Below are 21,060 nucleotides of genomic sequence, written 5' to 3' on the forward strand. Positions count from 1 at the left end.
TTCTGGCTTCAATGTACTCCAGCAAGAAATTATTTTGGACATGATTTTGGAATAAGGTCTACGTTTATAGCTCCTGTCACAGAAAGAATAGCCATGATTTCCCCTCCAGTAATACACTTGTTTAAATTGAGCCTTGGGTTTCATGTGGTATATCTGAGACTAGTGTCTCTGTGGTAGCCTCCTCAGACCTGTCAACATCAACACACGTACACAGCGTGTCACTGATATCTGATATAGCTACAGAAACAAAATCTGTTTGCCTGCAGGCCTTTTTCCTGTGTTGAGAGTTGAGTTACTGGTGACTGTTGTGAAATTTCAATGAAAGGGTAGGATTGGAGAGCTGTACTGATCTTGGGGATTTTGAGAGCTCTCATTGTCCAGTCACACCAGTAAAGCTGTACTGAGACTGCACAAATGTCTGTTCAGACTCCCATCACAAATGATGGACTCATCTAAAAAGCAGATAAAATAAATAAAGAAAAGGAAAAATATTTTCCTTTGTGTTCTGTTTTGCTCTGCTTTCAGGTAAAAAAACTGGCAGCCTCCCATCGTCTGGGCAATATTATTCGCTGCTAGGAGAAGGATTTGTTCATGTCTATGGGCCAGTCCAGAAAAAAGAAGCTCTGAGCAGCAGAGACCCTCCTCTAGCTCTAGCACACAGTGCCCATGGTGAAGCCCCATGGTTAGAGTCTATTATTATTACCATGGGATTTTGTTTTACTGTACCTATTTATTAAAAACTGAGATCACAGCTCTCCATCTAGGATCACCAGGGCAGGTGCATTTTTACCCAGGTATGAAATCCATGGCTGAGAATTGTGTGGCGTGCGGCTGACGGACAGATGCAGTGGGTGACTTGTGGCCTCCCATCTCCTGAGCCCTGAATTCAAACCGTGGTGGATTATAAATGAAAATAGGTTTGCGTCTGTGCTTTGTTTTACAGCACAGGAGCCCCGGGTTTGGTCTCTCACAGGCATTAGCACAGTTAGCTCTTGGGCAAAGGACACGTCGCGGAGGAGCGTGGCACGGAGGGGTACAGGCTCTGCGGCTCGTGGGAGTTTGCAGGGGGAGAAGACAGGGTGCCAGCACATCGCCAGCACTGTGCAGATGTGCAGGTGGGACTGGGAAAAGAGAAGATACATGATGGCTGGAGGGATACTGACACATACTTGCACATGCATGGATGGTACACATCCCTCGTTTTCACAAGCTCAGCAACATACGCAAATGTAAAGGGAGAAAATGAGCACTCCAGCCTTCGTGAGGATGGGTTAGAGTGCTGCACTAGGCAACTCGCATTCCTTCTCCATCCATCTTTTTCATCCCTAAAGTTCATACACGTACACTGGCACTTGCCTATCTCCTTTCAGCTGCTGGCTGGAGTTCCCTTTGCGTGGTTGCTTTTTCTGTGGCACACAGTACTCGGCAGCGTCCGGGAGGTGGCAAGCTTTCAGTTCACATTGCTCTCTGCTTCTACTCCTGTCCCCAAACCAAAGAATTTGAGGAAAGCTGGAGCTATAGAGCCCCGTTTTTTCATGGGGTGAAAGCCTGTGTCCAAGCACACGCGTGTGGGACGGAGGGAGCCTTGCCTGTGACAGCTCGGCGGTGGCGGTGATGGGAAGCGGTGTTCTGCGGTGGTCGCAGGTCGCAGGCCACCCGCTTTGCCACCCTCCGGGGCAAGTCACTGGGGGACAACACTCAGAGACTTAGGCTGCAGCCTGCCCAGCTCCCAAAACCTTGTTACTATTCTGCCAGCTCTGTCCTGTACCACTTCACCTATTATTTTTTTTCTATGTTTCCCTCTCTGCAGCTCCCTCTCCCTATTTTTTAACGCTTCCCTGTGCTTTCTGTACCCCATTGCATTTTAATTTCTCTTTCTACGTTGCCCTCTCTCCAGTGCCCTGTCCCTGTTTTTTAATTCCTCCCTCTGTCCTGTACCCCATGGCTTTTAAAATTTTCTTTCTATGGTTCCTTCTATCCATCTCCCTGTCCCTGTTTTTTTAATATTCCTGTGTTTCTTGTAACTGATCACTGTTTAAATTTTCTTTCTACGTTGCCCTCTATCCATCTCCCTGTCCCTGTGTTTTAATTCTTGTACTCAGTTGCTTTTTAAAATGCCTTCTAGGTCTCCCTCTACCCAGCTCCCTTTCTTGATTTTTTTAATTCTTCCCTATATTTCTTCTACCCCATTTCTATTTAATTTCTCGTTCAATAATTCCTTTTATCTGGCTCCCTTTCCCTAAATTTTAATTCCTCCCTTTCTTCCATATTCCCTTTCACTTTTTAAATTTTCTTTCAATGTTTCCTTCTATTCTCATCCCTGTTCCTATTTTTTAATTCCTCCCTCTCTCCAGTTGCTTTAAAAATTTTCTGTCTATGTCTCCATTTATTTAGTTTCCTGTCCTTCTTTTTCAATGTTTCCCTGTCTATCCTATACCCCGTCAATTTTAAATTCTGTTTCTATGGCTACTTTTACCCAGTTCACTCTGTTTTCTAATTCTCTCCTGACTGTCCTGTACCCTGTTGCTCCTGCAATTTTCTTTCTATGTCTGCTTTTATCAAGCTCCCTATCCATAATTTTTAATTCTTTCCTGTGTTGTGTATCCTGTTGCCTTTTAAATTTACTTTTATATGTGTCTCTATTTCCCCCCCATTCTTATTTTTTTATTTATTCTTGTCTTTCCTTAAAGCCATCGCATTTAACATTTTCTTTCCACATCTCCTTTAACCAGTCCCTCTATCTTTTTTATTTGTTATTTGTCTGTCCTGTACCTAATTGCTTTTGAAATCTTCTTCCTATGTTTCTCTGTATTTTTCTCCCTGTTCTTATTTTGTAACTTTTTCTTGTCTTTCCTTAATGCCTCCACTTTTATAATTTCCTTCCTATGTCTCTCTCTATCACCTTACCCTTATTTAAAAAATTATTTCTTGTCTTTCCTTAATGCCTTTGCTTTTTAAATTTTATTTCTATGTCAACTTTTATCCAGTTTTCTGTCCCCATTTTAAATTTTTTTCCTACTTGTCCTTTACCCAGTTACTTTTAAAATTTTCTTTCTATGTCTAATTTAACTATTTCACTGGTTTTATTTTTAAATTTTTTCCTGTCTGTCCTGAACCGCAATGCTTTTTCAATTTTCATTCTATGTCTACTTTTATCAAGATCCCTACCCATATTTTTTAATTTATTCCGGTGTGTTGTGTACCCTGTCACTTTTAAAGTTATATTTCCATGTGTGTTTTAAATTAAAAAAACATTTCAAATTTTCTTTCTCCATCTCTTTTAGTTTGCTGTCCCTATTTTTTAATTTTCCCTTTATTTCCCTAATGGTCACTGCTTTTTAAGCTTTCTTTCTATGCCTACTTTTATCCCACTGACTGCCTTTATTTTTTAATTATTTTTAATTTATTATTTTAATTATTTCTTGTCTTAATTTGCTGTCCTTATTTAATAATTTTTTCCTTTATTTCCCTACTCCCCATCACTTTTAAAATTTTCTACTTTTGCTCCCTTTGCTGTCTTTATTTCGCTCTCTTTTCTTTTAATGGTTTCTTGTCTTTCCTTAGTGCCCTCGCTTTTTAAATTTTCTTTCTCCATCTCTGAGTTTGCTGCCCTATTTTTTTATGTTTTTCCCTTTATTTCCCTAATCCCCCTCTGCTTTTTAAATGTTTTCTATGCCAACTTTTATTCCCTTTGCTGTTTTCTAAAAATTATTTCTTGTCTTTCATTAGTACTGTTGCTTTTTAAATTTTCTTTCCACATGTTTTAGTTCGCTTTCCCAATTTTTTAATTTTCCCCTTTATTTCCCTAATGCTCACTGCTTTTAAAGTTTTCTTTCTATGTCTACTTTTTTCCCTTCAGTGTCTTTATTTTTAATTATTTCTTCTCTTTCCTTAGCGCCTTTGCTTTTTAAATTTTCTTCCTTTATCCCCATTTTAGTTTGCTGCCCCTAGTTTTTAATTTTTTCCTCTTTAATTTTTGCTCCTATACTCCATCACTTTTAAAATTTTCTGTCTACCTTTATCCCGTTCACTGTCTTTATTTTTTAATTATTTCTTGTCTTTCCTTAGTGCAGTTGTTTTTTACAATTTCTGTCTGTCTTCATTTGTTTAGTTCGCTGTTGCTATTTTTCAATTCTTTCTTGTCTTAGTCCCTTGGCTTTAAAAATTTTGTTGCTATGTCTACGTTTATCTAGTTTGCTGTCTCTGTGTTTAACTTTTTTTTCTGCTTGTCCTCTACCCAGTTGCTTTTGAATTTTTCTTTCTATATCTACTCTGATCAAGCTCCCTATCCTTATTTTTTAATAGTTTTCAGTCTGTTGTGCACCCTGTTGCTTTTTGAATTTAATTTGTATGTGTCTCCCTCTTTGTCACCCTTTCTTTATTTTGTAGTTTTTTCTTGTCTTTCCTAATAGATGTGGCTTTTATTTTTTCTATGTCTAGTTTTATCCCATCCAATGTGTTTATTTGTTAATTCTTTCCTGTCTGTCCTGCAGCCTGTGGTTCACTTTATAAATTTGCTTCGTATGTCTCCATTTATTTAGATCGATGTCTCTATTTTTTTCATTTTTTCCTCTCTTAATCCCTTGACTTTTAAAATTTTGTTTCTATCTGTACCGGTAATCTCGTTTGCTGTTCCCGTTTTTAGTTCTCTGCTGACTGCCCTGTACCTCTTTGCATTTTCAAGTTTCCTTCTATGTCTACTTTCATCAAGGTCCCTGTCCCTATTTTTTAAATTCTTTCCTGTCCCATAGCTTTTGAATTTTTCTTTCTCTCTCATCTTTTATTCAGTTTGCTCTCCCTATTTTAAATTTTTTTTTCTGTTTTCCTTACCCTGTCGCTTTTTGAATTTTCTTTTTATGTCTCCATTTATCTAGTTCCCTTTCCCTTATTTTTAATACTTTCCTGTCGCATACCATGTTGCTTTTAAAAATTTATTTCTGTCTCTATTTATCTAGTTCCCTGTCCCTTTTTTTTTCTTTCCTGTAGCCCATCGCTTTTTATTTTCTCTTTCGAATCTCCCACCACATACCTGTGGTACCGAAGGCTGACCTTGGTTATTCATGAGGTTTTTATAAACCTCCTCCCTGTAGAAGAAATCCAATGGCAGGAGGGCTCTGATGTGAAATTCAGAGCCAATAAAGAGCACAGAGAAGTTGAATCCTCATTCTTTTCTATAAGTGTTGGACATTACGCAGCTTGCAGACTTTTTTCCCTATAATTTGACTCTCTTACTCATCTTACTCTATTTCAGTAAATCAAGGGATGACTCATGGAAAATCAGACCAGGCACAACAGAGATACCATATAACCAGTCCTTTGTTTTATACTGGGAATGCTGGCAAACTTACATGTATATGAAGTGACTGCTCTGCTGGATAATCTCTTTTTACCTTAATCAATTGAACTGTGACATTAGGTTTTAAAATCTAATAGGCTGGTTTTCTTACGGTAATAATGCTGTACAGCTGACTCAAGAACAACTGTTAAGGCTGAAATTGTAATTAAAGATACATGCCTATTGCCCAATTTACTTGCGCTTCTTAAGAACTATTTATTACTTGTTTAAGGAATATTTTCAGACAGATTAAATTAAAAGCACCATTTCTGTCTATGCCAGGCATGTTCAAAAAAAGTAACACTTGCATTTCAGTTCTGAATCCAGTATTTGAGTTTCAGTATCAGATTTAAACCTAAGCTGGGAGAAGCATTAAATAGAAAAATAAAAGCTGAGAGAGCTCAGCTATCCCCTGGCTGACGTCTCCGAACCTCCATAAAGTGACCACAAAGCTGAAATTGGCTTGGATTTCTTTTGCTGTTGTCTGGTCCTGCTCATGTGTAACAGTGGCATTTGTGAGCAGTAACCAAAAATGTGCATTAAACAAGAATTCAGAGACACGGTGCAATATACTATATGGTAAAAGGTAAGATTACTCTTGCTACTGATATTCAGCACGATATATATTAGTAAGAGATGATATTAGCATTTATACGAGTTTCCTAGCCTACAGTAAGTGAAAATTCCTCCACATCGCATTGTCCTGGAGCCTGGCTGATGAGTTTACATAAACGCTAAAGCTCCCCTCTCTCTGTATGTCACGACGTACAAAAGAGATCTCTGTGAAAGACAGCAGATGAGGTAATCTTTCGTTTTAAGCTGAATGTTTCATGGTCTCTCCCTCAGCCCTCTCATATCTTATGTCAAATAAATTTTCAAAGTGCACCTTTTACAGCCCGAGAACTTCAGATTAAAGACTAAAGGACTGGACTCCTTGAATGTTATAAGTAATTGCTGGAAGTGGATCAAAAATTCAAAACCAGTCTCTCCGGACCTTGTAATGCATGAATTCATTCTGTTTTGTCCTATACTTTTCTATTCTATTCTGCTAAGCAAGTTCTTATATTAGCCTTATCAATGCGCTATCTGAGTACGTTTCTGAATTGTGTTCTATCCCTCTCCTGTTCCCCCAAAAGAAATTATCTGTGCTGTAGCCTTTTGTTTGGGGAGGGATTTGTTTTATTTTAGAAAGAGGTGTTTGTACTTTGAGGTTCTACACTTAGATCAGAAACCATAGAGATTTGTGATTCCACAGTCTTGGACTGGACTCCAAGATTTACGGGTCTCTGTTCTCCGCAGAATGACAGGACGAAGCGCTTCCCATCATAACCTTTGCTTTTGAGCTTGTACCCCAAGCACCGATCTGATGCCCAACTTTTAGAATTGACTTCAACATTGCAGGTAACTTGTTCTCATCCCCCTCGTCTTATTTTTATAAGATCAGGAACAAATCCCTTACATCTGTCATCAAATCACCCTGTGGTGGTTTTTCCACCCTATGATGGATACAAATATAGCCAACTTCATACATCAGCAAATACTTCTATATGGGCAGAGACTCCTTTCTTCTGAAATTGTTATCAAAACAACTCGAGCCTGAATGCAGGCTTCACAAAGAGTCGTTCTTCTGTGAGCAGCTCGGAGGAACAGTAAGGGAGCTGCCTCCACCCCACTGACCGTAATAGTACATATATTAACACCTGCAACACCACTGCCTTCGCCCTTGGCGTTGCCGGCCCGTTACACACACTGAAAGTGGGTCAAGGACACATTGAAGAATTTTACGAGTCAAATCAACGTCTGAGTCAAAGAAAGAGCACTACTGCACGAAGAAGTCATTTGACACAGTAAGTCACAGTCAATATATAAACAAATAAATAAAGTGCCTAAGTGTGTAGCAGAATTTCATACTTCAGCAGAAACGGGCCATGAGCAGAGGGTGAGTTTCTAATTACGAGCGAATTGCTGTGGTAACCAAAGGTGGTCACACATAATTGGCTGTGAAACCACGTGAGGCTTCGTGACGGAGGTGTCTGCATGTATTAGCCAGCACATTTTCTGTTTCTTAAATAGAATTCCATTGTCAGGTCAGACAATAGTTTCCATATTTGATGTGCCTCCTTTTTAGCAACCAGAAGTGCATCTCTATGGGCTTCAGCGGCAATTTCAGCTCTTCAGCACCCTTCTTACAGCCAAGGCAGCAGAAGTCTAGATGTGACTCCCTCATGAGGTAGCAAGCAAGAGAGAATGACTTTTGCCGTGTATTTATATGAAACTCAGGAAGGGTCTGTGTTCTTTAAATGCTATCCGAACAGTCTATGGGCAAAGACAAGCTTGCAGTGAGCAGTCTCAGCCCTAACTTACCCTTGATCATGGGTCAAGGACAGAGAGAGGTGTTTGAGTACGTGTTTCCTAACCCAATTGAATGGGACAGAGAAGCAAGGTAATTCCCTGTATCGGCAAAGCAGAGCAATTGGGGACGAAGGTAACGCTGCTCCTCAAAATGGGGCTGTGCACGCTGTCTAGCTCCTTGATATCATAGACCTGATACTATAGCATCTTAGTTAAAACAGTTATTGTTTAAAGTTGGCGTTTTGTTATCACAATTAGTGGGAGAGAGAAAAGTGGTAATCTTGGAGACTGAATTATTCTGTGACTTTTCTGAACTATTCTAGACTTAACTAATTAGATTATGCATTGTCTATGTAATGAATTATATATTATCTGTGTAATGAATCCTAATGAAGATTAAAGGAAAATCTCATTACTTCAAATTGTTGTTCTGGCACAAGATTTCTAAGATTTCTATCGAAACCCTTTCTTGAACACGTGGATATGAATGAAAGGTCAGATCTTTGACTTACATATCCCCATTTCTCTGTACCAGCTGCACTTGAAGGCCACAGAGCTACTTCAATGCATCCAGTATTCCTCCAGTCTGGAGGAATCTTGTGACGTTCTCAGGACAGGATGGATTCAGAAATGGGGAGGATAAATAGATCAGCTCCTGCAGACCTCCACTACTACTGCAACTGAGAGAAGCTTTGAGACTCGATTCTATTAAGAACTTCTTCAGACTCTTAAATTGCCCTTTTTCAATTTACCTTACATTGGTGGTGGTTCTCAAGGTGCACTGGATTTGACGGTTTCTCTGTATCCAAGGAGTCAGTTAACAAGTTCTGACTTAACACATTTTTGTTGTCTACAGATTCCTGTTGTCTACAAAAAAGAACATATCTGTTCTGCATCTTTAAATGAGTTATTGGGCTATCATTAGTCTCTCTACATATCTGAAAAGGCTGCTCATCCACTCTGAAAGTGCAACCTATATCCACAGTAGGGCATGAAGGCAGCCAGGAAAAACGTATCTGACTGAAAAATAGTCAAAGGTAAACCAAAACTGAGGGGAGACCTTATCACTCCCCACAACTACCTGAAAGGAGGTTGGAGCGAGGTGGGGGTCTGTCTCTTCTCCCAAGTAACAAGTGGTAAGACGAGGAAATGGGCTCAACTTGTGCCAGGGGAGATTTAGATTGGATATTAGGAAAAATTTCTTCATGGAGAGAGCAGTCAGGCATTGGAACAGACTGCCCAGGGAAGTGGTGCAATCACAGTCCCTGCAAGTGTTCAAAAAACATGTGGATGTGGTGGCTGGGGACATGGTTTAGAGGTGGACCAGGCAGTTAGGTTTAACAGGTTGGACTCGATGATCTCAGAGGTTCTTTCCAACCTTAACGATTCTATGATTCTATGACTCTCAAACTCCCAGTCAGCACTGCACTGCCAACCCAGCTGTGTTCTGCTGCTTCTGCACGTCCAGATTTCCCATTAATTACATCTCAGCAGGAGTTCTCCATAAAGTGATGTGGTCAAAGAAATTTTCAGTCACTAAGGGAAAGCAGAATATCATAGTCTACCTCTGTCTTGCCAGGAGGAGAACCTTGCCCATGCTGATTAAGTACTGCAGTTGACAACAGATGTTATTTGTTAATTATTGACATATCTGAAGGGTCCTATGGCTTGACAGAATCCATAACAGATACATTATCTACTTTGTTGTGTCTCATCATGAAACATATGGTGGTGGTTTGATGCAGTACAATTTTAAAATCTTTTTAATGTATTCCTACATTGAATGCCTCACTCCTTTTATTTTTTTGCTTCTTGATGCATCAGAATGTGTGCTTTCTTGTGTTTTCCTTTTTTTCTAGTATCCAATTACCCTCTATTTTCTGATACATCAGTACCTCTGAGTAGTTCTTGTAGACTTGCTTGTGTACATCAATGAAGACAAGATACATATTTCTGATGACAAATGTTTGAGGTCTTACCTGCTTGGACCTGCAGCTGGAAAGTTACTTAACTGTATTAAATGGTATTTCATTGTCTACTTCTCTATAAGCCTACATTCCCACGTTGGAAGGCACCTGGGGAACTCCAGTGCTGAAAACTAGTTTTCTTATAACATATGCAATTGGGAAAGTTAATAATTGTAATTTAGTTTCCTACTAGAAATTGAGATGTAGAAACTGTCACTCAACTTGACACACATGCAAATGACTTAATTCATGGGTGAATTAGCACTTGAAAAAAAATAGGGAACCAAGTGAGGAAAAAGGAAAAAAATGATTAAAATTAGGTATTTAAAAATTAGTGTTAACCTGATTAACTTTCTTCTTGGTATATTAGCTGAACCTGGAAATATTTTTCACAGAGCAAAGCTATATAATATGAATATGCAGTCTATTTTACAATAGCAACAACTCCCAAAGAAAGGCCTTGTGTTGGCAGCTCTGGCAGACGCTAGCTGGAATCATTATGAAGAGGCTTATGTCACGCAAAGTCGATGACTTAGAACTCAGACACTGAGTAAAACAAACTCTTGACGCACCTCAGCTGTTCCTGAACAACACGCAGCACCAGGAATAAGATTAATTATTAAAATATTCTCAATAGGAAAATGAACTAGTTAAAGTCAGAGCTGAAGCACTACCTAAGGATGAATTTGCCAGACACACGAATTCCAGACGACTGGGGGAGGGCAGGTCTTTGTGATCCAACAGAGACTCTACAACCATCACAAGCTGAACACAAGGAGGTGTAAAGAGCAAACGTCCAAGCGCCCAGAAAGGAGTATATAAAGCTTCACTTACAATGAAGAAGCACAAACCGCCGCATGCCTGGCATTTGGAAAAACCCACAAGCAGTGCGGGGGCTCACCCTGCTCTGTAAGAGGCACCGCGTGCGCACAGCCAGGGCAGAGCACGGCGGTTTGCTCAGAAGAAAGCTCTGCAGAAAGGACATCTAAGGGTGCCATCAATGAATGGCCTAAATGAATGAAACAACTACAAGCTGGATATGAGCAGGGATATAAGATCACTTTAGAAATGAAGACATACTTATTTAGCAATGACAAATACAGTGTATTGGATGAGGTACATGCACTTGCTGAGCAACTTTAAAATACCGGGAAATTAAAAAAATGTTGCAAATGGCATGGATATTGTTGAATTGGAAGAAAGTTATCATCATGGTACTTAGAAACCGCACATAATAAAAGCCTGCTGTTACAATGCAGATCAAAAAAATGGCAAGAAAAATTCAGAAAATAAGCGTGACACACACGCGCCACAGTTTGCACAATGATTTTCTAGAACAAAATCAAGCATGACACAATATATCAACACACCAGTTATCTGTTATTTTAATTTTGGGAATACAGTAAGTTCCCTTGCAATAATTAAAAGGTCATTTGGAAAGACTGAAGTGCAGTAGTAAAAAATCTTATTTTAAACGTTATCTTAAAAACATCTTTGCTCTTTCTTCTGACAGATTGTTCCTACAAAGCTTTCTCCTTATTGCTTTAAAATTTCTGGGGGAAAAAAGCAGTAAATCTTGCACAGGTCTTTCCCTGAAAAGAGAAAAACTTTAACCTCTGTAGGGCCACACAGAAATGCCAAGCCACTACAGCTCCCCAAATGCAACCTGAATCTTTCCCTGGATTCACAGAAAAATCAGTAGTCCCTTCACATGATCTTGTTCTTCCTGGGATTTTGAAAGCAACAATTAAGCAGCAGCATCTCAGCATCTGGACAAGGCAGTGAGATACAGCTACATTCGGCCAGCTGCTGGTTTTGCCAGATGCACGTCAAGGTTATTGCATGAACCCTTTTCTTTGCAGCCTCCTCTGGCCCAGGTTTTTGGATCGAGCTGTCTTTCCCCTAATGATCAGATTTTACTCTTCCCACAGCAGTTCAAAGGCTCCGACATGCCGATGGACCAGGACATAAAGCCCAAGTGGCCATGAAACACCCATTCAGAACAGACGCTGCTTCTGCGGTGTTGAAACTCCGTGCAGCCGGTGAAGTGAGATCTTTGACTTCACACAGCCCGAAGACAAGCCCCCATCAATAACCTGGGGCTATTGCTCGTCTAGTACCTCAAGCAGACAGAAATGGGAAAAAACTATGGCTTGAAACTATTAATTAAAACTTTCCAAGCATAATTTTGCTTAAGATCTTAAATAATTGAGATATGAAAAGCTTACACTCTGTAGCTATTAGTAGCTAGTATCAGTATTGGAATTGTTCAAAAGTCTCATCCACATTTGCTTAGAAACAACAAAATCCTGTGGATTGCCAAGACAAATTAAAAGTTCTGTCATCTAACTCCTATAAAGATACCTAACGTACCACCGGTTTTAAAAGATGCGGATACCTGAACATCGCTATGCATTTTACAGTAAGCGTCTTTCTGTACAAATCTCTTTTTTTTTTTTTTTTTTTTTTTTTTAACATGAGCAGTTCAACTAATTAGATCTCTGTATAATGGTAGTGGCTTGAAAATTTTTAATTGAATTAATCATCAGATTATTCTGTGAGTACGAGGAATCTACTAACACTATACTTTTCCAATTACAGCTTTGTCTGTTTGGTAGAAATTGATGAAATGTATACCACGCTTCCAATTTAAAACTTTCCTTTTTAATGAAGCATCCCAATCTAGCAGCTTGTTTGCACATGATATGGAAGCATCCCGTTACGAACTGGATATGAAAGCATCAGTCTGAATATCCAAATGTGTTGTATCTCAATAAAAGGAAATCAAACATACATATGTGGTCTCTGAATGTAAGAAAGCCAAACACCATAAAATAACATAAACATCTTAAATCAATGCTTGCAGAAAACCTCACTAACCATTCAAGGGATTTTTTTAGTGTCTTTTCCTACACGATTCTGGCTTGCAGCATGGAACGTGGCTCATTGTACCTGGGCAGAAACAACGGAGAAGAGGCACCCCCCGCTCTGCTCCAGCCACGAACAGAAAGTAAGGAAAAGTTACAACTCTTTCCTAGCGACCACAGTGGTCGTAAAAGTCACCCTCTTCAAGGGGTTATCAGCTTGTAGGCGCATCGCAGACCTTCAGACAGGCTTTAAACAGCTTCGGAATTCTCGCTTTCTTAAAAAGGCAATAAAATCAGAGGGAGAGGGAGATTTCCAGAGCAAATCAGCATCACAGACATGAGAACAGTACAAATCGCAGTCTCTTGATCTGTACTGAAACACCAGTGATACTGAAATTATACGTATGCGTTGAATTCCCAGTAGATCCCATGTAACTTCAGTACAGCTTTTTTTGTCATAGCAACATGCAAGACAAAAACGTGCATGGCGTTGTTTTCCTTCTTGTTTGTGTGAGTGTTTTCTCTAATATGTGATTATAAACTGAAATGTTCAAGATTTCTTTCAATACATACTACTTCTCACACGATGAAATAATAAGACTTTACCAAATTGAAGTCTGATACCTACAGACATCATTCTGGAAACACATTGAAAAAAACGAACACAAATCACAGAAGCGATTACAAAACAGCTGAAAAGAACAAATAAGGTGTAAGCATGCTCAATTTCAAAGAAGAAAAGATGTTATCTTTTATTTTCTTCTTGGTAAAGTAGCATATTTCAACCAGATTACAACAAAATTACCACAGGATATTAAAAAAAATACAAGAAAGTATTTAGAAAATTATATATATATGTACACATTTACTTAAAAATTCTATAATGTAAACATTAGCATACCAAGTTAAAATAATATTACAAACAGTTTATTAATACTTAGGTGAATATTGTACATATATATGCTTCAGAATTAATACAATCTTTCCTACAGTTTAACAGGAACAACAACAACAAAAATCCCCCCCCCATCAAAAGGGAAATCCAGCGTCTGCAGTTGCCAGCAGGTTTGGTCCCACATACGAGATACTTAGTTACTTATCTCAGTGCTGAGTAAGAAAGAAAGCGCAGGCTTTCAGAATTAGATTTTCAACCACATGTACATTTCTATAATTTTTAGTGTCTTAAATGATTAATACTCAATAAAACAACTACCACAGTTTAACTTCTGTCATGGCAGGGACATAATTTCTGAAATCTTGTTAAAGAAACTGATTCCCTCTACATGGAAGTGCGACGCATTTGTTTTGATGCAACAAAAAATATTTTTTTTAAGTCCAGATATTTGCAGCAATTTGTAAATCTGGAAAATTAGTTCCTCTCTAAACATTTCAGTGCTGTTTTCTAGTATAAATTCATGCCATTATTAACCAAAAACTAAGCAATTATTATCAATTAGAAGTATGCTCTGATTATTTTGTAAAACGAAATTTTATAAATAATCTAAGTTATCCATAACTGGACCATAAAAGCACAGTTAGTGCAGAGTAAGAAATAAATGAAATGTACAGCATCAGACCACTGTGTAGAACAAGGGTTTTATCTTCCATTCAATACATGAAATACAAAGCAGGTTAACCGGTATTTTTAAACATATTCTATATTTCATAGATATAATTTAATATATGAAAAGTGATTCTTTCAATTCATAATGCTAAGAAACTACTGAAATGGCTAAATAATCATCAAATTACTAGTCCATGTCATTCAGGGTGCTGACTGAAATATCCTAACCTACAGAAATCGACGGAGAGGAATTCTTTACTTTCTTGACTTGTTTAACCACTTTTCCAGAAGTGACTCAAGCTCCAATACAGAAGTATTATTATTGCTTCCAAGGAGAAAATTGTGTTCTCATGTTAAACGTGCTTATTTTCATATATATAGAGTTCAGCAAGAACAGCACAGTGCTGTTATCAAGATTTGCAAGGGCGTATAGGAGCAGAATTTGGTGAAAGAAGTCTTTTTCTTTCTTTTAAACAGCTGTTCCACAGGTTTCTCATAGTAATTTCAAGCAGGTAGCTGTATTTCTGTCCACAGGCATATTTTATCTGTCCTCACAATTACAAGATATTAGATGAAAAATGTCTTGGGGTGGGGGGGTTTGAACCTTCGAAATGGCATGAAACTTACAGCAGAACTGAGATCCCTGTATGCTTTGAAGCAAAAAGAATGACATCCATCTCTGAAAGTACTAATAACTGATTCTGTTAACAGAATGTCATATTCTTAAATCATTAATATGTCCTGACAGACAGTATCATTAGTTCACTTTGGGCTCACTGAGTCTCATTTATTATTAGCTTGCTGCTCTGAGTCAGTCAACCCCATTTGTTAGTAGGTTCTTATTAATTAATTTGACAGCTACCATGCAGATACTGTTCTATACAATAAAATATTACTTTGTAACAAAAAATGCACCTTTGCTATAGGTCACAATTTTGAGCCAGTGATCCTTAATACCGTTATGCCCTTTCTCTAAACCTTGTATAAATCCAATCACAATCGTTTATGACTTGCAGTAGTTTCTGTAAGATAGTATAGTTTGATTACACCTATCACATCAACAATATATTCCATAAAAAGGACTGGCTTTGAAATCATTAATCTTCCTAAGAGTATGTGACTTAATGGGCGTACCGATTTAAGCCTTTATAACGATGTCAATATCCTGCCTTATATAAACCTTGGCAATTTATTATTATTATTATTGAGAAACTTGATTTAATGCAAAAGCCAAGTCGATACAATGCATTCTCTATAATGAATGACAGAATCTCTAAATAAATGAGATTCTGAAAAACCATAGTCAATATGTGATGTATACTGATAGACGATTACATCTGTAAAAGATGGAAGTCTTGCCTGCCCTGTGTTTCTTAGGAAATTGTTCATTGTGCATGTGATTGGAGAACAGCATTAAAATAATGCCACTTATTTTTACACTTTATTTTGAATAGTCACTAAAGGTTCCAGATGAGCAGCCCTAGAGACCTAATATGTCTAAAGATGCAACAGGAGTGAAATGGAAACGAATTACAAATTCGTCTACGCTGCCTGGTAGCAGGCCGTAGCCCGAGGCTTGCAGCAACAGCTCCAGGGACCGGCCTGTCCCAGCCCTCTCTTCTGTGACTACAGTGCTCTTCAAAGGAGCCAACAGGAACTGGCTGAACCCATCAACTCATTGTGCACCGGCCACTGACCACATCTAAGGGTTTAAGAGCCATCGGTCGGTACCAAGGGAAATTAGATTTATACAAAAATTGTAACTACATGCATGGAATTAGGTGATACAGGATAAACTGATAAAATCATTCAATTAATAGAATCATCGTTACACTTATAAGTATTTTATAAGAATAATATAACTGTTTGGGATTCTGAATACCAGCTGGTCAACCTTCTTCAACAGTCTTTGCTGAGTCTGGAATAAACAAAAGAAGTGGGACTTGTGACAGATAGGTACAATTCTCTCAAAGGGCATTTTAGAATGTCTTGAGGTGCTGTAAATTTAGGCATTCCTATCACTAGGTATCTACTTGCAGTCATGTCAGTACCTCACTCATCTTCAAAATAACAGCTGTATAAAGCGGGAAAGCTATCTTGTGAAGACAGGCTTTAATTTAATTATTTTCTGAGATTTTAGAGAAACCACAGATGAGCTTTTAAATGGATCAGTAACGCACCCATTACGGTATCTTGTATCACAAAGTGAACATTGTTTGCAGACTGTAATCTTAGGAGCTGGTACACAATTCAGCTAAAGTTAACAAAGAACAATTTGTACACGGTAAACAAGTTCAGTATTTTTATGTGACCTATGTACATACATTAAAAATTACAAGCAGCAAGATAATCAGGAATGAAATAATTTTAAGAGCCAAATGTAGATACAAAAAATTCCTCCTAAACTAAAAAAAAAAAAAACAAAACCCAAAACCCAATTAAATTTAGTCTGCACTGAATGAGATTTCTTACCATTTGCAACTTTCTGAATAAGGAGTACTTTAATTTGTGAATTATTTCCTGAACATGAGTACAGCTTCCTGTGACCAACAGATACATCACAAAGGTTTCCACATCGTGTTTCCTTTCAGATTTACTTGCTATTCAGTGTTAACAGATGTGTGTCATATTTCTACTAACCAAGTCTCCACTTTCCGAAAAATGAATTTAGAATTGTTTCAAAGTGGGACCATCATTATAGCTACTTTTCTTTCCAACAAAGACAAACTAAACTATCAGCAGTGTATCAGACCGAAGAGTTTGGAGAAGCATTAACTGACAAGCTACTCACTTTCCTTTCTTCTTAAATAGATGTCCCACTGTAGTTTACACAAAACACCAACGGTAATTCATATTTTAATACAAACAAATCAGCTAGCTCCCAGGCTGGCCTGTTGGATTTTCTATTTATCTACCTACTTCTTTTGCAAATGAGATCTCTTACTGAATGAAAATTATTGTTTCATTTCTGTGACACGATTTTACTTCGTGGTGTTTCATCTGCTGAAATTTCTGACCTGAAGAGTGAATTCCACTCCTCTTTGCCACATTTTGCTACTCAGTGCAATTTATAAGCTACATATTTCAACGGCAGGAATCCAGCACTTGGGGCTCGTACTCAGGCACCAGCCCACTGATGCTACTCACTTTGTGTAACGAAGCCCTGCTTGCTCAAGAAGTGCCACTGAAAATGACTGGGCCGCTTACCTGACTGAACGATACACGATGGTCACAGGTTTGCAGGATGGAAGTTCCAGTTTGCTAGAACTTCAGTAAAGCACCGAGGTAAAAGATCTGTTATTAATCGTCAGCTTGTTTTTTCTGCGGGGTAATATTAGATTTCAATATCTATTGACGTGAGAATTTAATATAATGAATGGATAATAAAATGACAAGATACATCAATTTACGTAACATTATCCAAAAAAAACTTCTGAGAAGAAAGATGTTCTTACACAAAGGAAAACCAGAATACAATTGATAAAAAATACAAATGTACACTGCTTAAACTTAATGAAGAGAAGATAGCTAACATATAATTGACTGCCTACGGCAGTGCAGCTAATGGATACTGAACTGGATTCCAGTTCATCCGTGTCAGGACTTCCATCACTTGTAATAATTCTTGTCAAGTTTTTTCATCACTCTTACAGTAGTACCACTACAAATTACTTTTCAATAAGAGGTGATGGGTAACAGGCACTTTTATTACAGGTAATTTTTAAGTATCACCATGTGAAGGGTTTTACAAAATCAGAGTAAGAATTCCACACTGCCCTGTTAATGATGGACTGTTCTGTAACATCAACAACAAATTAATAACAAAATATAACCCAAGACTTGAAAACACTATTTTGAACCATGCTAATTTGGTGTATCCTTGTGGCGGTTTGTAGAAATCAACAATATTGCACCCAGCCTTACACCAAGACTGAAATTTCACTAAAAAATTATTACATTCTCTGATTTTAAAGAATTACTTCCCACAAATGAAAGCTATTGAGAATATCTAACTAGAAATGTACAAAAGCTATTTTTCCACCTGTAATGTTTTTCCCTTGTCATCTACTTTGTCAAGTTTTTTAAAAACCTTTGTGTGTGTCAGAGGTTTACAATAAAACCCCCCCAGTCTTTCTATTTACAAAAGGTAATAAATTAGTGAGGTTCTTTTAAGCACATCTTTCTGACATATTAAGTAGTGATAATCATAACTGTTCTTCTAAGGAAAAAAATTGTCTTGACATGATAGCCATGTCTCTCTGGAACAGAAAAATGTACATGTAGAAAGGGAGGCAACACAATACAAACAAGGAGTTCATAGTAACAGAAGAACAAAGGAGAATATGTGCAATGCAGCTTTACAAAACAAAATGCCGATCAGTTTGCTGAGCCCTTGTGAAGAGCCCTCGTATTCTTTTGACGAAGTGATTACTGCCTTCCAAAGCAGTTAGTCAGGATATGACCCTTCGTAATGAATGTCTCTTTTCAGGATTTAAGTTGGTGCAGCTGTAGTCTCTTCAGGAGCTTAAATTATAAATATAGGCTAGGAAGGAATCACAGAACAACTTAAAGTACGTGGTGCCAGTATTCACAATTGCGAAAAAGGGTCAAAGATCTCCACTCTGAGGTTCCAGGCTTCGTGGCTCTCTTTGATGGCTGCGAGAGAGTTTGGGGAAGCGCGTAGTCACTCTTGAGCGATTGCTTTTGCTTACTGGTTCTCCAGAAGGTGGAATATCACTAGGAAGACAAGAAATAAAGACAGAAGTAGCTAGTTTATGTTACATGTAAATTATTCTGTAGTTATTCCAAACATGAAAAAAGCAGATGTTATGAGAGCCTGGCACATGACTGCGAAGTACAGCACACATCTTCAACTACACAGAACTGCATTCTTTCTACTGGTATCTCAAGTGTGAATTACAAATGGGCTCTTTCAAAAACGAGAACTAGTAGAACTTTCAATACTTTATGGAAGATTGAAAATCACAGGATAAAAGCGTATCTCTATGAGCTGCAGTTCAGAAATGGTGGGAAAAGCATTTTGAAGTGATAAGAGTACAAGCAAAATAGACAAGAGCTTGGATGATGCTCTGTTTAACAATGCTCTACTTATGGATGGATGTATCATTACAGGATGAAGTACATTAGTAATACATCCCTGTTGGGAATTCTTCAGTCTCTTCTGACCCACAACAGACTATAGTCTTACATGAATGAGCCTTTTGGAAAAGACTCCGAGAAGAAGTACATTAAGTTCAACAACAAGCAGTAACAGAAAATTCCAGCTTACCTAGGTGATATTCAGAGGCTATAGACTCCTCGGAAAACTACAGTATAAAGGGATAGCATTGTACTTTTGCCATTCTCTTAGAGGACTCTACATGGTTTTTAGTTATACTGCTTACATACAGATCAATAAATGAAACTATATTTTGCATTTTGCAACTCAGCTAGGCAATAAAATTACACAGGATACAAAGCCAAGCTTATTTTCAGAAGTTAAAAAAAACCCTTATAATACCTATCGTCAAGAGTGAGTTAACAAGCCTGTAAGGGAGGAATTGCTCATCTGCAGTTCTTGCCAGATTAAACAAATACAGATATATTTTAAAACAATCACTGCGTTTATTCTGCATAGTTCCCTTTTTCCTGCAGAGCGATCCCTCTAGTGTCAGCCCAATGGGACGTCACTTCTCCCTCCGGAGGAAAAATACCATTCAAAGAAAAAAGTGCAAAAGGTGCAAAATTAATTCCCCTAAAATGAAGAGATATGAATTAATATCGGTCTGTCCTGATAGGCATGGCTGAGGTAATAAGAGAGAGAAAATTAGAGAGAGAAAAAATATGAGATGAACACCAATGCCTGTGAATGAAGGACAAAAATTGCAAGTAATTCTGCTAATTTAAATGATGCTACTCCAGAACGAGATATATCTAATAAGAAATCAGAGATAATTTGTCTTAAATGTCTAAGCTAATTTTTATAATGACAATCCAAATTTTAAGACAAATCATTATGCTATATAGGTTTACAGAAACCAATTTATATCTGTGGAATTAGATCTCCATGCATCCAGCATGAAAAAGGAAACTGGAGCTGAAATTGAGTTGGTCAACTTCCACGGAAACAGATGTTGTATGGGGAAAAAGTTTACAGTATTAAAAAACCATCATAAAGTTAAAATTATATATCTTAAGCCCTTTTCCATCCACCCTCCTCCAAAACCTGATGAGAAAATTTGCCGTCTGACTTGTCTGTTTCAGCTCTACCTTTTTACTCTACAATTAAAATGCTGCCTTTCAAATAACACACAGAAAATTTCACTACTACACTTGGGAAAAACGGATCACCCACCCCCAAAATGCATGGTAATCAATTAGGAGGAAAAGATTAATCTCCTATTTCTTCTGTCTCCTGTTACTGGATTTAATAATTTAGTCCTGGCCTTGAGGTCAAATAATACTTATAGAGTCTCTGGCACTAAATGAGACACTGTTTTAAACCGACGGAGAGTTCGACAGGTCAGATATTCCATTAACTCTTGGGCAGAGGTACAAACACCTTCAAATGATCCTGTCAGTATTTCTGGCAAATGCACATGGAGATGAAATTGAGAAGCTTGTTCTGAACCTATTTTTGCCAGTCTGCACTTGGGATTGAGGAGGAAGGAATAGGCATACCTACACGCAATGTTTGCAAATCCTCTCTCTCATTTGTCTGATTCAGCAAAACCAGTCTCCGGGCTAGTTTTTTGGGGCTGAGTTAGGGTTCACCTATAGTTGATAGTTTTACTCGATTAAAATACAAATTTAAAAGATGTAAATCTAAACCAGGGAGTAGCTATTCTAGAATAACTCTTCCAGAACAGCTACCCCAAGTCCCTGTGGTAAGCACTTACTCTTTAAGTCTACATCTGTCTGAGTCACACCTGTACAGTTTTAGTATAACATTCTTCTTTTCATTTTATTACCTTC

General features: G+C 38.0%; 1 protein-coding gene across 5 annotated transcripts in view; it reads right to left on the reverse strand.

Annotated features, from left to right (window-relative positions):
* Window positions 1-13,306: 13,306 nt before the first annotated feature.
* Window positions 13,307-21,060, reverse strand: part of LOC104015164 (sorting nexin-29) — a 129,868-nt gene continuing 122,114 nt past the window's right edge. For 4 of the 5 annotated variants that reach the window (XM_087732335.1, XM_087732334.1, XM_087732333.1 and 1 more), the window contains one exon: window positions 13,307-18,822. In XM_087732335.1, the coding sequence (XP_087588461.1) occupies window positions 18,693-18,822 (130 nt within the window). In that variant the 3' untranslated portion in view covers window positions 13,307-18,692. The remainder of the gene's footprint in view (window positions 18,823-21,060) is intronic. The other variant, XM_087732332.1, reaches the window with a different exon arrangement.

The sequence above is a fragment of the Nipponia nippon genome, unplaced genomic scaffold, assembly GCF_047370975.1.
Source record: "Nipponia nippon isolate SJK-2023a ecotype South Korea unplaced genomic scaffold, ASM4737097v1 scaffold_5, whole genome shotgun sequence".
Taxonomy (NCBI): domain Eukaryota; kingdom Metazoa; phylum Chordata; class Aves; order Pelecaniformes; family Threskiornithidae; genus Nipponia; species Nipponia nippon.